Source organism: Fringilla coelebs, assembly GCF_963513975.1.
Source record: "Fringilla coelebs genome assembly, chromosome: 2".
Taxonomy (NCBI): Eukaryota; Metazoa; Chordata; class Aves; order Passeriformes; family Fringillidae; genus Fringilla; species Fringilla coelebs.
In genome coordinates this window covers 43,024,158-43,045,456 of record NC_140029.1, presented here as the reverse complement: position 1 = coordinate 43,045,456, position 21,299 = coordinate 43,024,158, and the positions used below count along the sequence as shown (strand labels likewise).

Genomic DNA, 21,299 nt, shown 5'->3' with positions numbered 1-21,299 from the left:
AGACCCAGAGTAACTAGAATGACCTGTTTGGAGCAGGTAGACACACCGTGGGGGATTTGCACAGGTCTGAAGCAGCAGCTGTTGGCCAGCTGTGGTACCTGACAGCATCTCAAACAGCAGATACATAGCTGAGGGAGAGAAGAGTCCTTCTGGACGTAGTCAGTGTCTATGAAAGTCTAGTCTAATGAAAGGAAAAGGAAAGCCTTAAGTGAAATGAACTAAAAGCTTTTCAGAAAGAGGTCAGCTGTTGAGAAAATCAGCCCCTTGCCCAATGTGCTGCCAGGTTTATGGTCCATTCTGTTTTCAAGATAAATCTGGAAATGAAACTTTAAAAAGCTGAGAACATCTCAAAACTCTTCTATGCCTTCTTGATTTTATTTTGCAGAGATCTGTGGTGGGCTGTTCCTGGCTGTACTTGAGATGCCCACTAAAATTTCTCTATCACTCCCCTCCTCAGCTGAACAGGAGAGAGAAAATATAATGAAAGGTTCCTGAGTTAAGTGATTTTGGTGATTTAGTGAAATATGTCTCCTGGTACTATTTATTGATCACTGTCTGAGATTAATAGTTAATCAGAATGAGGCGCAATCTAAAAAAAAAAAAGGGTAAATTCATTAAGCTGATATTATTCTTAGGAGCAAACTGGCAATCCCCTCCTAATCTACAGATAATTATAGATATGATATGATATGATATGATATGATATGATATGATATGATATGATATGATATCATATCATATCATATCATATCATATCATATCATATCTTATCATGTCATATATCTTATCAATATATTGTCTTTTCCTGACATTCAGTATAGAATTTAGTTCAAAGATATTTAGAAATTATATAAAAATAGTTATAGAAAATCTATTAAATATTAAGAATGAGAAACATTTTTAAAATATAGATAATATTTTAAATTTTATTTTCCTAGGGTTTGAGTATATTAAATCCATTTAAAAAAAATTAATTTAACCATGCCTGAGGATTGGCCATAAATCTAAATTTTATTGAAGAGCTAATTTTTACCTGAATATTTGGTAAATAATTGATGCAATTAATATATCTTTTTCTCTGGGAAGAAATAAGCTTCTGTTGATATTCAGATTTCTTTCAACTCAAATGAGTTTTAAAATTACACAGCTAAGTTCCTTCAGAGGAAAAAAATTAAACTTCATTCCCATGGTGCACTAGCCAGTAGTTTTAATTTTTTTTTTTTTAATAAACTAGTGAAATTCCAGAGAAGTAGTGGAATAATTGTCACAACTTGAGAACTGAAAAATATGAGTTCATTTCTGTGCTTTAGTCTTATTTTCAATCTCTTTCTTCAAAATAATAATTTAATGGTATGTTTAGTTTTCAAACTTTGTCAAAGGGAATTAGTGTTCAAAGTCACTGATAACAACCACCCTGCTTGCCTCCATTAAGTGTTAATAAAACTTTTAGAAACAGTTGAGCTGGTAGATCTATAGCAGACTGTCTAAAAGACTCTGAAACTGTTTCTTACTCTGAACAAGGGTTCTGAATTCATATACTTGAATGACACTTGCCAAAATTCATCTAAGACAAAAGAGAGTTAGGGTCCCAGGGCAAGATATGCACATGCCTGTTGGGGTGAGCAACACACTCATTTGATAATATTGGAGGCTCTTTAGGAAATTCTTGTTATATCCTCTGGCTCACAATATTGCTGCCATATTCTAAAAGCACTACAGTAAATAACCCAAAAAACCAAAATTAAACAAACAAAAACCAACAAAAAACATGACACCTTTTTATTTTAATATTTTTCTAAGGTGTACAAAACAGTGATATTACAAAAAATAATCCAGTTTGCAGTTGAGGTCTCCATTTTCACTGCCCGCCTGGACAGAGGCCTCTTTGAATAAACTCATTAAAAGTTCAAGACCTTAAACTGAAAATTCTTTTGAATGAAGAGCATAATATTGTGACTTGATTAAGTCAGAGAATATAGTTTGCATTAATACTGCTCTCTGTGAATGCTGCCAGTTGAAAAAAAAATTCAGTGTTATTTGGTGACTCAGTCCTATTCTGAAAACAAAGCAGTAACATCAATGACCTGAATAATGAATATTTCTGGGATGTGTTCTGAATACTTTGACCCAAGTTTTTTTTCTTGACTTGACTTTCACTTTGTTCTATCTATATTGGTGGAAAAGATGTATTCTAATGAAAAGTACATCCTAATGCTTACTCAAAATTAAGTAGGAAGAGGCCAAAAATATTTGAAGTAATAGACTATGTTACTACATTATTCACAATATTGGGCAAATTAGAATTTTGCATTATTGTGTGTATTGCTTCACAGGACTTGTGATAAACTTTTCCTAATAATTTGTATTTTAGGGTTTCAACTCCTTTGTAGTGAAGCATCTTCTGTACAATTAGTCCAATCAGGCCTTGTGCTATAGGGAGGGTGCTTAAGGAGAAAGAAAAAATACTTTTTCATTTGTAAATTAATATTTTTAATGGTCAGGGTACTGTTGTTTCAACAGTTATTTTACTGACAGACTACAGTCTCCTAAGGAAAACATAAAATTTGGAGAGGAAACCCCACAGTCTGAAGAATGGCCTTAAGATATTGATACTAAGGGCCACTTACACAGTAGTTTTAGCTCACAGAGAGGGGAGATAATTATCAGTGGCACTGATTTAAAATTAAAAAAAAGCACAACCCCCTTCACATCAGAAGTTGGCGTGGCTATTCATGTTGCTCCGTATATTTATTGCTTGACTTTATATGGCTCTTCCTCTTTAATCTGCTTGCCAAGTTTGTTTCATCCCTGGCTATTAAATGCCTATTCCAGGAATAAGAGTGTGGAAGAGCTGAATTCCAGCTCAAGCACCAACCTCTTTGGCCTTCACATTTCAAAGGATTTGGCTGTTTAATGTACAATAATCAATCTGTTAAGTGTTATCAGAGCATGTGTAATGGATTAGGATGCATTAGAAAATACCAAGCCCCAAATCAAACCAAAACACCAAAACAAAACAAAAACCTGGCAGTTTGCTGCTTCCTTTAATTCAGCAGTTAGAAGCATACTACCAGGGTATGACTGAGGGTTCAGGGCTGCTGCTCATCTCAAAATCCATTGGGGTACAGGCCATTGCAGGCATCACTAACACAGTTCTTAGTCTGTCCCACTTATATTTCTTTAGGTTATATGGAATGATTTGAGATTCATGAGTTGAAAAAAATATTTCAGTAATGACTAGGCCTTGAGTCTAATGATCAGGATGGCTTGCTAGGAATTAGATGTCTTTGTGCTGTCATGCACATTTCATCATTTTATCCAGGAACTGTAAAAGAAAGGCTATGTACTTTTATGTAAAGATATGGGAACTTTTATCTTCCTTCATTTCCTCCCCAACTATTTACAACAAGCCACAGTCTTTTTTCTCTCTGATCAAATTAGTCTATAGGTGAATGGCCTGCTGATGTGACTAACACTCTGTCAACAGAGAGGAGAATTTCCTGTTACCAGCTCTTTCTTGTGTTACAGCATGAAATAAATCTGAGGCACATCAATCACTTGAATCATTATGTTTAATCCTATCAGTTGACAAAGAAGTAAACTCCACAGAATTGATAGAAGTAATAAAAAGCTACCCACTGAAGAGAAATATTTTTAAGGTGACTTGAAATTTTTGTGTATTGGTAAACATGAAATAATGTTTGGCTCAAAAAACATATTAATTTCTGCTACTGTGCTAGTTATTGTGAATCCTTTTGTAAAGCTTTTCTCTCTCCCTCCAGAGATTTTGCATAAGAAGTTAGTCTGTGGTTTTCCTGACATCAGCCACCTACTTAAAACTTATGACTAAAATGTCACTGTAACACTCTTGTAGTGTGGAAGACCTAGTTTCCAGTTTTCTGTTCACTGTTAAATCAGGAATACGTAGAGACACAAGTGAAACCGTACTTTCCCAAGTCCCATGATACAGAAGCATGTTTTTATCTCTCAGTGAAATTCCTCACTATTACAATGCTTTTAAAATCCAGCCATTTTTCATAAACATTCTGACTATTTCATGATACAGAACAGGGATGCTTGAGTTTGGCTTAGTATGTAGATTATAGCAGAAATGAGATGTCTGTACGTATACATGCATACAAATACATAACTACACAGAGAAACTGTACATATTTTTGCAACACAAGGTCCATTTAGTATTTTCAGACGTGAAATATTTGCTGTAGGGTACTGTTGTCCTGAAGAATGTTTCTTGGCAACACTTTGACTGCCCTTTCTTGTCTTCCTTTGGCAGCCTTTCCCATACAGAAGATAGCCTGCTTGACTTACATTATCCTTGAACCCCTTGTTGCCTACTTGACATTAATTTCTGTAACCAAGGCAATATCACAAGTGAAGTTAAAAATCAAATCTCTGAGAATAGCCTTATCTAGATTGATTCCCTCTTCAGACTGCATACTAAGCAGTCGCACAGAACTTCCAAACTTATAATAGATGATAAAATTCTTCTCCTTTTGATCCCAAAGGAAGAAAGTGGAACCCTTCTTTTCCTTGCTTCTAGCATTTCATTACAATCTGTATTAGTTCCTTATAAGTTTTGTCCTTCAATTTGTCTGGTTCTGCTGAATATTTCAGTAAATTAAATACTTTCAGCTTCTTTAGAAACAAAAGGGAAGATAAATCTTTTCATTATCTGTCCTGTTTTCTAGAATGCACTGAGCTGTGTGTTCCAGAAAAAAGTGTAAAGTTCTTTGACATTTTATTGATGCTTAGGTATACAGTTCCCATTAATGAAATAGCTGGACATATCATAAGGTTTAGCTCTTGCCTTCTCATAGAGCTTTCTATGATGCAAGTTGGTAAGAATTCTAATGACTTTAGGATGGAAAACTGAAAAACAGAGAGAATAATAGGCTTGCTTCAGGAAGCTTACCACTTCAGAAAGCAGTACCCCAAGGGTAAGGCAATCTAATTTGAGTTTAGTTATTTAAAAGTTCAGTATTGTGTCTAGACTGGTTGTCTAGGAGGCATGTCCAATGGAGAGGACAAGTAATCATTTCATCCTACACTATTGCTTTATTTCCCAAAAGAAGGAGGGCCTTCTTTTTTCTTTCTTTTTCCATACTCTCTGGGAAGTAAATGCATACGCAGTAGATGCCTAATTTTTCAATAGCTAAAATAAGTAGGTGGAGTACAGTTGCTAATTATTTCTTGTTCTTATGGGGAGCATTCTCAGGGTAAGAATTTGTGGCATTTGTCTAAAGGCTGTATTTTGTTAAGATTTGATTGAATAAGAGTCACTGCTGCTTTTTTATTGTAATTTTTTCACAATGGGGCCAAACAAAGAGCAATTACTGTGATTCATGTGACAACAGAACTGAACCAAGGACCTGCAAATATGATCTTCATAAAATTTAGTTAAAATATTTTTACCACTAGAGTCCTATGAACCTTTTCCCACTGAAGAGAAAATAAATGTATTTACATCCACTCATTTCTATCTAAAAGAAAGCAATACCTGAATGTGATGAATATAATTTATAAAAAGACACAAGAAGGGGTGGTTGGGAAGAAAAGGAAACCCAGAAGTTCATTAAAGCTCTTAAACCTCCAATACAATCTCTGTCTTTAAACACATAAACATTATCTATGTCAGCTTTCTTAGCTCATCTATTTGCTGATTGTGCCCAGGAAAGATAAAGAGTGAGTTCATCTTTTTAAAGAAACATTAAAAGATGGCTCCATATGACACATGAATGCAAGAACTGTTGGGCTGAAATGTTGTGGCCAACACTGGAAGATCCTTGAACGTGTTTTTATCCCTGCTCATGTCCCCTGTGTCATGATATGCTTTGTGTATAGTGTTTACATTATTCCTTTTCTGTTAGATATTAAAAATGTGCATCTAAAACATGCTTTTGTGGTACTGATATAATTCTGTCTAACAGAATTTGAAATAAAGGACACAAGTCTTAATAGGCCAGTCCAGATAACTGCATAGTGACTTTCCAGAATATCCTTCAGCCTTCTCCAGAAGTTTGTTACTTAGAACAGAAGTTCAGCTCATTACTCTCTTACTAATGGCTTCTGAAACTGAAGTTCTTCATGCATATGCCACTGTCTTTGAGTACAACTTTATTTAAAGTCCATATTCTTCGTGACCTGTCCTGAAATACTTTAAAAAATATCCATCATGGCTCTCATGGAGGGTGAAAAGCATCAAAGGTTAAGGCAACTGTACTTGTCTTTAGTATAAGGTTAGTTAAGCACCAGTGTGAAATGAAAAGTTACTTTACTGTAATTGCTAAAATATGGCGTTGTACAAAATGCTTAATTTCCCATGAAGATTAAGTAACACTATGACATAACTGGCATTATAGTGTAATGCTTGTTTCTATTATTTAATAAAATACAGCATGCTGTAGAACTTCTGATACATAACTCTATATTTGTTCTTCAAATAGGAGCTATTCACGGTGCTCTGAGAACAGGCAGTGCAGGTAGTTTGCAAATCAGGGAATGCAAATGCTTCCAGCAAAGGTGCTGTGAATAATAAAGCTGTGAAATGAAGAAAATTTACAGGTTAACTCCTGAACAAACTTCTAGTTGCTGAGAAAAATTTTCCTCAATCCAAACTGTGGAGTCATCCAGAGGACTGATTTTCCTTCCACACAGATGTACATGATGTAAGTGCGCTTGAGTAAAAGTGTAAAACTGTTTGAATGAAGAAGCAATTACATCCTCAGGAATCTCCTGAGGAAAATGCTATATTCTCCAAGGCTTGGTAGTATTGAAAATGGGAACAGACTAGGCTGAACTGCTTTTTCTGGAGAAAAAAAAACCCCAAACCAGCAAAATAAAAACAACAAACAACTAACCCCCTCCCATCCCTCTGTCCTCTCTCCCAATTACTATTAGGCACATAGGTTTCAAAAAACATTCAAGATAAACAGTTTCATCTGTTGTGTACGAGTCATCGAGTCCTAGTGTGCATCATTGTCATTCATCCACATTTAGATAAATTAGGAAGACAAAAGGAGTCCAAAGCCACAGAGATGGATTGGCCACTTACACTGATTTATTAATAATCACCAATATTTTTCTAACTCAGGGTGTACTCGGACAACAGAGAAGGACAGTATAAATCAGCTTTTTCACATGGGATTTAATTCTTTAGAATAAACAAGAAAAAAAATCTATTGAGTGGCTCATGTCAGTGAATTTGCTGAAATAGCACTTCACTCTTAGCATTGCACAGTGACTTAGGTTGATTCCTTCATATGACCTTTATTTCCTGAATGACCTTTTTTCTTTTATCAATAATCATATTCAAGTTAATTATCTGCTTGATAGTCCTTCACCAGAACTTTACTCTCATTTTGTGCTAATTTTCCATAAATTACCTCAGAAAAAACCCCAAACCATTCAATAATAAAGAACAGATTGTAAAAGTGCACTTTTGATATCATTTGCAGTGGTGTACTTCTTATGAGGCTGAGAGATGAATATTGGCTGTGTCAAGTATCAGTCCCAAAATTATCAGGTGCATTCCAGGTCCCCAGAGGACCCTTTGGTCTCTGCACTGAAACATTATGTTGGACAAAATATGGCATGTCATACTTCTGTCTTCAGGGTTTGATGTTCTACATAATGCCATGGTTGCATGACCCTTTTGTCATTTCCAAGCAGAAATATTTCAATATCCTACAGGGGAAGCAGGCTTCTCAATTTTACACTAATTAGGCTTGACAGGTTTGTATTTCCAAGTTGCTTGAATTGTTTTTCCAAGGTAATTCCTTTTGTTTTGCCAGCTATTTGCTGTAAACATTTATGTGCTTGTTTATGGTAATTAATATCTCTCATTTCCTTGCTTCGTTAAATGAAGGTACAGTAGAATTATTACTGTTGTTAGAGGATTTCCAGAATGCTACAAGAAGAAGGAGATACTGTTGTCCTCATTTATATAGATTTAGTGCACTTGCATATGTCTGCTGTTTAGTTATTTTCTAATGTAATAAGAATTTATTTTCTCAATTTAAACATGTGACTTACCCAAGGCACCTAGTTTAAATGAAATATCTGTCTCAAAGCTCTTCTTTGCTCTTTGACAGACCTTGCAATTACTAGAACACATTTATTTTTTAAGGTGCACTGCAGACATGTTTTGTCATGGTTTTTGGGGCATTCATTTTGCATCGCATATAAGAGTAGTGTCTCTGTCCAGAAAATAGCAACATATTGCAGGGATAGGTACAGAGAGATAACTATTACTATGATTACCATTAATTGACAAGGGGACAAATTTCAATGGCATCTTTCGAGTGAGAATTCTTCAAAAGTTCTGGAATTTTTGAAACAGTATAAAATTTGCTGTGGTAGAAGAAAGCTTTAAAAAATGAATTTTCAATATGTAGGTTAAAGCATTTTTTCTTCTGACAAAAATGTAGCTTTTAATAGAAGTTAGATTATTTGCAAAAAAGGATAGTCTGACTTAACAGACACACATCCTGTAAAGGTTTTCAGATGCATAGTAAAACAATCCTTCTAAATACATGTTCCATGCATAGCAACTGGAGACCAGTTGATGCTTTTGGAAGTCTCTAGAGGGAGACCTGTCTTCCTAAGGAGGCCTTTGGGGCATCATTAGCACTTCTTAATGCCTATTAAGAACTAATATTTAGAAGACACAGCCAACATTAAAACTTTGGCTAACTGGCTTCCAACCACATACAGAATCCTCTCAAAAATTTTAGTACTCAAACAAAGGCTGTGATGGAATGTTGGCATTTTGAGCTTTAGAAGAATGCAAAAATGTTTTGTAGGATTAGAACATAATGGAAATTATTGATGATAAAAGATTATGTACTGTACAAAATAAAAAACAGGACTGGGCCACACTTGGAAATTCATTGAAAATAAATACTCTGAAAAACTCTGTAGTGCTTTATTACATACTTCAGTATTATTTGTTTTATTCATGTGAACCTAGTTTCAAATAGCTATGTTACAATGGAATATCTGTTTTAAAAACATTATTTTAAAAACATGTCACTTAGTCTTCAAATGTAGAAAAGTCTTAAAGAGGCTGATCTGCTATTTTTTGTTTTCCTTTAACAAGGCAGGTCTGGTCAATGATAAAAATTATATACCTATCTTTTTAAGGACATGTTTTAGCATAAATAACGCAGGAACACATTTTTTTCTCGAGCACAAACAGTGGTACAACTTTACTCCATTTTTTTCCACTCTTCATGTTTAACAAGTGTATATGCATTCTGGTTTTTTTTAACATATACTAAACTGCAGGTCTAAAAATAAATTCTCACTGAAAAATTCAAATACATTTTATTTTAAATTTTATTTGACTGAAATTTTTATCAATTAAAATACATTGAAAATGTCCAGGGGAAATGGGATCTGTCCTAGAAGTACTACAAATACTGTCTCTGATACCTAGGTGTAAGGGACTTTTTACAAACTTTCTTAAACTAATTTTGCTATGTCTACTCTTAAAAACTATGTAAGACTAAAAAATAGCCAGCATATCTAAGTTCCAAGTAGTTTTTATTACTGCAGTGATTTTTTGATTTGTTCATCTTTGCTAATTAAAATTTACACCACTGAGCACTCTTACTCATTTGTTGCTGCATATGTTTATTTTTTAGTTGTATTCAAGTAATTGTTAATTTCTCAATTAACATTACCCAGAATTTTGAAATGCCCAGCCATGATGAAGATGCTAACAATAGCAGGTGTCAAGCAGTAATTATCAACAATCATAAAGCAAGCAAGCTGAGTTATTAAAAATCATATCCCATGTCTGAAATAAAACAAAATGTAGTGGGAACACTGTGGTATTTTACCATTCTTAAACACAGTGAGACTATATAAATACAGGTGCTTGCTCGAAACTTGTAAGTGCCAACAAGCCAAGTTCTGAAGTAATTTAGAATTCCATTGACATGAGAAGCTAAACAAAACAAATCCCTTAACAAAGCCAGTTGTAGTACATGAAAGCTTACTTTTAAAAACTAGAAGGTACAAATAAGAAAATCCATTTCATGAAGGAGAGAACATTCTGCAGAAGTTGCAGCTTGGTTACTGTATTAATGGCAGTTAAAGGATATGAAAACAGGGAAAGTAAATAAGTATACTACTTTAAAAGTTGTTTGGTCTCTTGAGCATATAGTCTCATCATCTGGATCTTCCCAAAGAGCCCAGTAGAAGCAAACACTTACTTTAAAAAGAGTTCTCTAGCATTTCACTGCTTACTTCAAGCAGATGAAAGCCAGCATTGCATCATTTACACCAAATTGGTTTCAGATGCAGAAAATTAGGTGGATGGAGAGAGACTTTTCCATTGTTACCAGATGAGGAGTTTGTGGTTGTTTTCTGTTTACTGTCATGAAGATTACTCTACTGCAGTAAGATCTCATTTGAGATGAAATATCACAAATGAAGATGAGAATTCTATTGCCACAAAGTGATTAACAAAACAAGCCTTGTCAGGCAGTGTCTCTGTACAGCTGCAGCAGCTCTGGCCCCACTGAACATCCTACAGCTGTGCACTACCTGGCACACACCAGCATTTCAGGGGTAAGGCAATGCAGCCCACTGGAAGCCTTTCACAGAACAGCCGTCTCAATTTCATGACCCTGTAACTTGACAACTTAATGCAGAGATTCCTGAGTAGCTCTTGATAGTGGCAATTGTCCCAAGCACTGAAAAGCACAAGAATCACACAGAATCGTAATCAAGGTTGGAAGAGACCTTTGAGATCATCTAGTCCCACCATGAAACTAGCAGCATCATCACCATAAACTATATCCCCCAGACTCCTCTCAAACACTTCCAGAAGTGACGACTCTACCACCTCCCTGGGCAACTCATTCCAATGCCCAACCACTCTTTCAGTGATTTGGACTTTTTTTAGGTCTAATCTGAACTTCTCTTGTCACATCTTAAGGCCATTTTCTCCTTCACTTGAGACATGGCAGAAGAAACTCTGCCATGAGTTGAGACATGGCAGAAGAAGCCTCCTTTCAGGTAGTTGTAGAGAGCAATGAGTTTCCCCCAAGTCTGCTCCAGACTAAACAGGCCCAGTTTCCCCAGAAGCTCCTTATAGGACATGTTTTCCAGACCCCTCATAAGCTTTGTTGCCCTTTTCAGGACATGTTCCAGTGCCTCAATGTCCTTTTTGACATGACCACCCAAAACTGAACATAGGATTTGAGGTGAGGTCTCACCAGTGCGGAGTACAGAGGGACAATCAGTGCTTGGCCACCTGGGCACGTGCTGGCTCCTGCTCAGCTGTGCATCAGCCAGCACCCCCAAGTTCCTTTCTGCTGATCAGCTCTCCAGCCATGCTTCCTTGAGCCTGTGGTGCTGCATGAGGTTGCTGTGACCCAGGTGCAGGACTCAGCACTTGGCCCGGCTGAACCTCCTGCCGTTGTCCTCAGCCCATTGTTTGAATCTTCCCTGATCTCTCTGTGGAGCATTCCTACCCTCCAGCAGACCAACACTCCCACCTACTTTGGTGTCATCTGAGGCTGTATTTGAGCTGCTTCTCCAAAGCATTGATAATGGTGTTTAACAGGATGGACCCCAGCAGTGATTCCTGAGAACACCGCTGGTGACAGAAGAAAGCTGTGACAAGTGGTGGTGGTAGCAGTTGAAAGAGATACATCAGGATGGAGTGACCAGCTAAACTTGCTAAAGTGTAGAATACACCAGGTCTCGGGAGAGGCTTAACTGCCAGTGCACTTCGGGATGTTCTGGACAATACCTTTTCTGTCATAGTACACCTTTCATTACTTAAATCTCCCACTTGAAACATGGTCATAGTGCCTAAAAGTACCTCAAAAAGAAAAATCATAATCAGCTGTTGACCATAAACATGATGTATTAGTTGTCATCACAAGATAATGCAGATAATGCACAAGATATTTTGTGCTGGAGGGATATACATGTACAGATCTTCCTGGAGCACCACATCCAAAATGGCTGAATCATACAAGAATTGATGTATTTATTAATACTAATAGCTTTTCCAACTGCATGTACCAAGATGTCAGTGATAGCAAATAAAGCATGATTTTCTCTTTTATCAGAGATCTTGAGAAATCAAAGGTAAACCCCACCAATTGTATTCATAAATACAATAGAGAGTAATAGGTAATTTATATGAATATTCATATATTGAGCTCAGAAAATGGGCACCTTGTTATTCATCACTTTAAAACATGTTTGTAGAATACAAATATATTAGTTCTTGGGTTCTTTTCCTAATGCTGATGAAAATGAATAGTACTTGGGGACCAAGTCTGCCTATTAAAGTGATGTGATACATTACTGTGCTTGTACAGAAATGAGCACAGATGGCGGGTCTATTATTTCTCTAGCAAGAAATTTGTCATCTTTTTTTCCCCAGGATTCAAATCTGAGCAAGACTTGCTTGAGTCAGACTACCTCTGTGGGGATTCTTAAAATATTTTTGCCATTACTTGTACATTAGGAGTTAGAGAAACAGAAAGTGATTAATGCCATATTAAAACTTTAAAATGAATGAAGTCTCTCAAACCAGGAGTCTGAGATTTTTATATTTCCCCCCTACCCAAATAAAGGGAAACAAATTTTGCATGTAAATGTGAGCCTACAGGGATGAAGTTTTGTGTACCATGCTCAAATTCCCAATAGCCTTTTTAGCTTCGACAGATCATTTAATTTACATTAGAATACTTGAAGATGTTAGATTTTTAGACATTTGTTAATTAAACACAATTACATGGGGTATGAAACAACTTATGAGTCATTTATAATTTTTGTAGGCAAAAGATACCATTTCAAGCAGACAGAGTAGATTAAACAAAACTATGTTGACTTTCATAATCTTACTTTTATGATAAGAATCAATAAAGCAATATTTCATAAGGTTTTGTCAATGCCTTATTATAGCCAAAGAAAGAAAAAAGGTTTTCAGTCTGCCTTACGATTTGTCAGAGCATATAATAACAACAAACTCAAAGTTAAATGAGAGTTTTTGATGTCAGTTGGTCAAAGCTGGATCACCTTGCAGTGAAAGCAAATTTAATATGGCTTAGGATTTCCAATAACAAGAAAAATGCAAACGTACACATTAATTTACTTCAATACATTGAGTGTATTCACATTTGGGCATTCATTACACACTGTCTCTACCACTCCTTCCTCCTCACACTCTTCCCCTGCTCCAGCACGGAGTCCATCCCATGGGAGTCAGTTGTCCATGAACTTCTCTAACTTGGATCCTTTTTACAGGCTGCAGTTCTTCACAAGCTGCTCCAGCGTGGCTCTTTTCCACAGGGTGGAGTACATCAGGAATAGGCTCCTCCAGTGTGGATTCTTCCAAGGGTCACCTCCCAGCAAACCTGCTCCAGTGCAGACTTCTCTCCATGTGGGTCTGCAGGGCTGTTTCTCTCATGTTCTCAGTTCATCTCATCCACCTCCTCTTGCTCAGCAGTTTTTTCTCCATTTTAAATCTTTTGTCACAGGAGTACTACCACCATCACTGACGTGCTTCAGCTTGGCCAGCAGTAGGTTGTCTTGGAGCTGGCTGGCATTGGCTCTGCTCTGGGGAGAGCTTCTGGTGTCCTGTCCCAGAAGCCACTCCTGCAGCCACCCCTGGGCTTTGCTTTTGCCAATATATTTTGGGCAAAATATTCTCCCAAATCGAATTCTATTTAAATGAATCTTAGTGTTTGAAATCCAGCTTTTCATTTTCCATATGTGATGGTTACTTCTGGTATGTTCCTGTGGGAGAAATCATATCCAGAACCTGGAGGATCAATTTCAAGACTAAAGTCTTGGAACACAAAATTAAAAACTCTCAAAGGAGTAAAATCTTCTCAGAACTTGAATAGCAACACCTCACTTCAAAAGTGTAAGGATTTTTTAAAGGAGAGAAATATCAACTCTTTTAAGAGTTAAGGTGGGAATGTGGTAAATATCTAGTAAATTTGATGAACCATAAAACTTTGGACTATGTAGTGATTATACCATTACTGGGTCAAAAGTGTTGGTATATAAGAATTGGTATTTCCTCTATTGACATAAACTTGTATGTTAATTGGGATCTTCTGGAGCCTGTAACAGACAAAAGTGTCAAGAGAATGGGATGAAATGTATCAGTTTTTACTGAGCAAGGTTTGAAGAGTTTGGGGGTAGGCAGTGTATTTGGCAAGGCTTTAGGTGGAAAAGTGTACTGTTCAGTTAGAAAATGAAGGATGAGGAAGCCCACGGGCAGCAGAAAGCAGGGAAAATAAATTAATTCTGTTAGCCCCAGAAAGGATCATGCCAGCTGTTGGTGAGAGAAGGATCAGTAGTGAGAAGGAAGGTGGAAATATGCTAAACAGCTCAGGGAAATAAGAAAAAGTAATACCAAGGTTGTTACTACCAGTACCTATTGATCCAAGTATTTTTTAAATGCAAATAGACTAAAAGATGTGGTGTTATCAAGCACTAGTGTGCTAGTTGTCACTGTTTCAATGCATGTCACCTCTGCTTTGGCTTCTTCCCCTTCCCCACTCTCCACTGAAAAAAGGTGAAGAGGAATTTAGAGAATGTTGACTCTGAAGAGGTTGGAGAACATGATTGGAACTCCTAATATCAGGTCCACTCTCAAGACAGCATTACTTTGCCAGCTACTTTCTCTCATGTGAAAGAAGGGAGTCAGTCCTACAGCAAATACCAGCTTTGCAAGACCTCTGATTTCATTGTAGAAATAGCTGAAAAGGAAATGATAGTCAGTCTTGAATAAGTCATTGCCAAATAATTCTCAGGTGAGTGAAACTAATAAAATTGTAGTCTAGGGAACTTTCAGCTTCTGCATGATTTATTTCTTCTTGCATGTTTAGAGAAATGAGTATCATTGAATTAAGAAAAGAGAAAGGGTATTCTTTTTCACAGTTATGCAGTTCACAGGAAAATGTGCAGTAGTTGGATTTGCAGCATTTGAAAAAAAGGTGTTAATTGAAAAATTCTGAGTGACAGAAAGTGAGAACACAGATTTTGCATGCTGTGAAACAGAACAAGACCATTGGATTAAAAGAATAGACATAACCTTCAAGATTTTTTTATAGTGTTATGGTGTGAAGAGAAATTTTGGTGTTGCATTAAACTAGTATGTTGAGTTAAACCAGTTGTGTTTTCTTCTCACTGCAGCATTGTTCAGCTGGAATTAATTCCTTATTTATTTATATATTTTGTTTCATGCAAATGACCGCCAAAGAAATTTTGGAAGGTTTTTTGTGTTTTACTTTAAATTTTTTCACACTTAGAATTACCAGAAGGTTTGTTGCCCCAGCCCAAATTGCTGCATTACACAAAGGCCCAAGACTAGCAGGCAGGCTGTGGATTTTGTACACAGCCCTACATACAAAGCTTTTCCCCATCACTTCAAGCTGGCAAATGGCTCCATTGCTACAAGGCAGCACAAAAAGCTGTCTGCTGTAAATCAAAGTAACACCTTTTCAAGAATATGAGCCACTCATTTATTCACTATGTACACTTCCTCAGGAATATCCTAAATCTCATTTAGGGTGAAATTTAAGTAAAGATCAAGGACAAAATATTGTTGTTATGTGGCAACCTTTTTTTACTGAACTGCATTCATTGTTTAGCATATATGCAAGCTTTTCTGCAGAGCTAAGAGGACCTGTAATGTTTTTCATAAATCAAATTTTGAAAAATTTGAGTATGCAGTGTTGTCTCTGCCTATATGTGGATCTAGCAGGCAGGAATTAGATATTTCTTTACTCTGATAAGGTTATTTCCTTTCTTTTCCTTACAGCATAACAGCTGGCAAAATACTTTTGAGACAGAGAGCTATAGAGCTATCCTCTTATAGACTACACTCAAAAAATATAGCATATGGAGAGTATTTGCATAATGTACAGTATCTGTGATGAGAAGGTAGATATTCAGTTTTTCTTGCATAACTTGAGTATTACATATAGTAAGTTGAATGAAGAATTGCTTCTTAATAAGCTATAGAATCCTGCTCAGTTGTTAGTTTATTTACTGTATTTTGAATTTTGATGTATTATAAACAATGTTCTATTTACTCAAGCAGTTCTTTTTTGAATCAGCTTATATCTGGTTTTTTACTTTTCTTTATATATCTACATATCAAGTACATTTTGGCCTACTCTCACTTATATAATTTATGTAATGCTAAATAATTAATGCACAATGTGGCTGTTTTCTTTCAATAAATATTCTGTCTGTGCATGCACTCACAAAAACACAAAAAATCTTCAGGTTTATTTCTGAGCATACAGTATGTATGGAATCTAGAGTTTGTTTTAAGACCTTTAAATGTCACACATTAAGGCAATCATGTTGTTGTATTTAGCAAAACCAAAATGGACCACAGTGTTTTTACACACATGCAAAAAGACATGCACAGGGCTGAATGTTTCATGCTACAAAATGTAGATAACTTTCCTTATTAAAGTTTGCAGTAAACTTAAAATGCTAATAAATAACAGAACTTTGAGGAAGGCAGTAATTGTATTTTGTTGTATTTCTTTTTTGTGAAAAACGTGCACAAAATTAATGCATCTCTTTAAAGAGGTATGCTGGTGCCATGAGAGATAATACAAGCTAGAAGATGACTCTGAGAGTAGAGTAAGTTACTAAACCCTTTTTATGTGTGTTTCTGTATTAAACTAGCTATACGCACCGTGTGGTTGGCAGTGGAATCAAAGCTCAGTCTGCAAATCCAGAAGTAAAAGTGAAAGGAACAGATCCTGTAATAAGTCAAATTATTGACAAGCTGAAACATGTTATTCAGGTAAGGAGCTTTTTCCTATGGATACAGTCTAGTTCTAACTACCACTCTAGTAATGAAAGTATTTATTTACTGCACCATAAAGATCAATTCAAGTTTCTGCTGAGTGCACATCCACAGCAAAACACTTGTTGCTCTGTGCCTCGCTTCAGTTATTAAAAATTATTTAGTTAAAAAGCTTACATATGGTAGATAAGTGTAGGAGGTGAAGCTCTGGTAGCTGGACCATCTGTACCTGCAAGTACCACAACTCAGCATTGCAGTGAGCATACAGAAGCACCAGCAGGATGATTCAGGGATATTAAGTGGGTGCATATGTTTACATAACAATAAGACATAATTTCCCTCTTCCCTCTTTAAATCTAGGATCTTTCTTGTATCGCTGTGAGCTGTTTTGTTTAGATGGCAGATAGAAAAACTAGGAAGTTTGAATGAAAATCACATGCCTGCTAAATGAGTTGGTGTTAGTTACCTGATGTGCATATCTGTGACTTACTAAATTGAAGGCTTACAAGGAAGTCAATTCCAATATGGTTCTGGGCAGTTATATTATTGCAGTAGGTTTACAGGATTACAGGTATCTCTGGTTACATGCCACATTTATATGCACAGATAGCCAAAACTAGAGGACAAAAGCATAATTCTGTTGAAGACAACAGTTATTTTTCCAACAAAAAGGAAGAAAAACCAAAAAACTCTGTATTTCAGTTTAAAAATACAAGTTTTCACTCTGATCTGAAGGCTCAGTGACCTGAAAGGTTCTACAGGCATTTTTTGTCAGTGACCCATTTAACCCAGTGTCCTCTCCTCTGCACTGTTAAAAGGAGAGGCTACTTAGGGAAGCCATGGAGCTTCTCACTGTTAGTGAGAAGTTGTCTCAACTTCCCTTCTCTACCCCATTCCCCAAACAAGAGAACTAGAGATAGTAAATGTCTTCTCCTTGCCTAGTGCATTTATATCCATCTAAGGGCTTGCTTTAATTCTGTTTTTACGCCTTCTTGACAGCTTTTAAGTACAGTTTTCCACATGGTTTCTGGAGTTGAAATATTACTGATAGCTTCACAGTAAAGCCTCTTGGTTCTTATATTTCTAATTGTGAACAATAACTCTCCTCTGACAACAAAACAAAGAGTGCTGAAATAGAAAAAAGTAAAAAACCAGAAAAATTTCTTTTCCATCAGTAGTGTTGTTTTCTGGGAGAAGTGGCATTAGATTTGAAGTTCAAAAGCAATCATTATTCTTTCCTTCTTAAAAGAAATATCTTTTTTATCCCTCCAGCTTCAGCATCATGCTTTTGTCTCTCTTCTTTATTAAAATGCCATCTACAATGGTGGGAAAAATCAATGCAATTTTCACTACAAGAGATGCCATGGTTTAATTAATAACTACAAAATACTATACAAAGATAAACTTTGTAAATATTACTTGGTAAGTTCCATCTATCAGGAGTGCTTTCCTCCTTTTATATTAAAACTGCTCTGTATAGTTTATTGTGTTGGTTGCCTCTAGAGACTTGAAGTTGTGTTGTTTTCTCCTTGAGTGAGTACCTAAAAGACTGGAATAGAATATTTCCATTATAAAGTATTTCATTTTGAGAGCTTACTTGCCCTTGTCCCTAAAGGCTCGAGTGGATCTTGGGGAAAAGGACATACAATTTACATACTGATATGCTTACCAACCTCCAAGTGCATTTTCTTTGTGTGGGATTGTATCTTTCCTTGTAGCTCTGAGTATGAAAATAGGGTCAAGGGATAAAGAGAGCATCAAAATCCTTAGAGACCTGACATATAACTGCTTTTCCCCAGCTGAAGAAGCTGCAAGAAAGCTTTCTTCTTCACCATTTACTGCTTGGGAAAAGAAGATGAGGAGTGTAAATCAGAGATTCAAATACAAAAGATCACCTTTTTGTCCTGTGTGATATGAAAAAAGATGTATCACATACTAAACTTACAGTGGGGCAGAAAATAAGGGAAGCTTAATGGATTGTAGTGATGCCTCAGAGACAGAGTCATACATAAACCTAACACACTATCCAAGCTGTATTACAGAACTTCAAAATTTTAAATAGCTAATTTAGTAGGAGACATATTGGTGAAGCTTTTCAAAACCAATAATTTCTGAAATTTACAAACTATATACTTTAATTTATCTTTAGGGTGAAAATAGAAAAAGGGCAGATATTTTTGATATCCTTTTCTGATCACATTTAATATTAACTTAGGAAAACAAATCAAGACCATTCTGTCCTGCATACAGAAACAGATGGATTTCTTAGCATCTCCTCCATTTTTTCCTGTTGGTTATACAAAGGCATAAAAGTCCCAAGCAAAGAATTTGTATATATCCAGTGTTTAAAGTGTATTTTCCAGGTTGTCTCCTGTTAAAAACTTTAAACCCCTGAAATCAATCCCTGGCTGCATAAGTGACAATATCTCTTTTCAGCAGGCTGTGTTTTCTGGGCAGTTCTCCTTTGTGAGAGGCTCACAGTAATCCTCCTTTTTCTGTAAATAGTGGATTTACCAAAACAATCAATAGAAGTTTTTGATTCTGTTGGACCCCAACGCCTGTAATCTGTGCCCTGGACTCCACAGGTTCATATTCACAACAACAAAGTGAAATTAGAGGAACTGATATGAACTGTGCTGAATATGGCTTGAAAAAGTCACCTTCTTCTGTAGAGCTCCTTACTTGTACAGATTGGTATTTTCAAGAGTTTTAAATGATGGACCCTTCTCATTCATTTATCTTCATGGCAGACAAATTATGGGCTCAGTGCATATAATTTTATGTACTGCAGTCTGCAACTATCACTCTAATAGGTAATCAAGGCAAGCAAAGTCAGTTTCATATGGTGTAAATAGTAATGGGAATTCTTTTCCTTTCTTCCCCAATAATTTAAAACCGTGATTAACTCATCATTCCTGCAAGTACAAATACTAAGGTTATGAAGTAAGAATGGTATTTTGGAGCTGTGATTACAGGCAATTGGACCTTGGTCTTTCCAGTGTGTTCCTTCTTTCGGAAGAGAATCTCAAAAAAAACCTGCTTTTGAAAGTAATAGACATTACTTGGAGCTTGTATTTACAGGTTAAGTAGAGTCTTCCTCATGTTAGGAAATCTTGCCATGGCAGAAGATACTCATATGTCTGCCTGTCTAAATTAGGCAGACCAATTCTCCCTCTGGAGATCTCCAGAGGCACCTACCATTAGTGACTATACTGGAAATTTAAGTGCTTCTCTCAGGATAAATGATTTCCAATTTCTTGGTGCAGTAAAAGGCATGTCTGAACTTATTTGGAGAAGATCCCATCTTGCACTGCTATACCACTAGAGTGCTAGCTGATATGCATAAAATAATATTTACCTTCTCAAGAAAGGGCTGAAAACTGTCCCTAATGGAATTGATGCTTCTATTCCTTAAAGGAGTAAATGCCATTACTTCATATGACATTAAATGCTGATGACAGTCTAATTTTTCCTTTACTACTTGTCATTGTTATTGCATGGTGAACGCTCTGTTTCACCATGCTGCCATTTGCCCATTTACCTGTCTCAAAAAGGTTGCAAAAATAGTGAGATGAGACTTTGTTTTGACACTGATTTGGCATGGTGGCAACTAAATTTCCCATCTGCATTTTTTAAAGCTTTTATCCATGTACCACAGCACAGTCAAGTTAATATGCATTTTTGTAAGAGCTGTTCAAGTATGAATTGGAAATTGGGATGGAATATATTACCTGAATCCTCATCTGCTCATAAAAAGAACCATGTTTTGAAATTATTCACACACTAGGTGTGGCACTTGCAATTGTGTCTACTTACTCTAGTGTTACAATAACCACCTAATAGTTAAAACCTCCTTTCCTCTTAAACTACTGCCAACAGTCGTATATATGTCACAAATTAGACATTTTGATTACTTTTTTAGTGACTGAAATGCAGTTCTTTCTCCTGGAATGAAGGAATTCTCAAGAGTACAGCATTAGACAGATACCTAGTTTGACTCACACTTCAGTAACATGTTGTTGGAGACTCGCTTTCTAAACTTTTCTTTCCCTTTCTCTTCTTAAATGCTTTTTGATGATATAGTGTAACCTGCAGTTTGTACCTTTCAATAGCAGGCAAGTGGGAAGCAAAATTTCTGTGCACTTCATGCAGCAGCCATTCAACATTCACTGGTATTAGAATTGCTTTTGGCTGTGTTTTCTCCTAAACTGCCTATTTATTTTTTTGTTGCACTAGGAAAGACTCACAAGTTTGTTTTGCATTTCATATTAAAAATGCATATCTAAATGTTAATTTTGCCTTAGATTTTGTTTTTATTGGGGTTTTTTAACACTTTTTGGTTTTATCCAAAGTTAGAACAAATCTGCAGGTCAAGAATAGCTCAGTATGTTGATTGTGTTAATTTTTTCCCCCAGTGATTTGTTGGCACTGCTTCTTTTTTTTATTATTTTTTTCTGGGAGTAAT

At 36.1% G+C, this 21,299-nt stretch overlaps 1 protein-coding gene across 1 annotated transcript in view; it reads left to right on the top strand.

Annotated features, from left to right (window-relative positions):
• GPC5 (glypican 5) overlaps positions 1-21,299 on the top strand; it is a gene marked incomplete at both ends in the record, with an annotated part of 580,434 nt that overhangs the window by 174,218 nt on the left and 384,917 nt on the right. Inside the window, one exon of the mRNA XM_084226708.1 lies at positions 16,711-16,831. Coding sequence (XP_084082834.1) covers positions 16,711-16,831 — 121 coding nt within the window. The remainder of the gene's footprint in view (positions 1-16,710; positions 16,832-21,299) is intronic.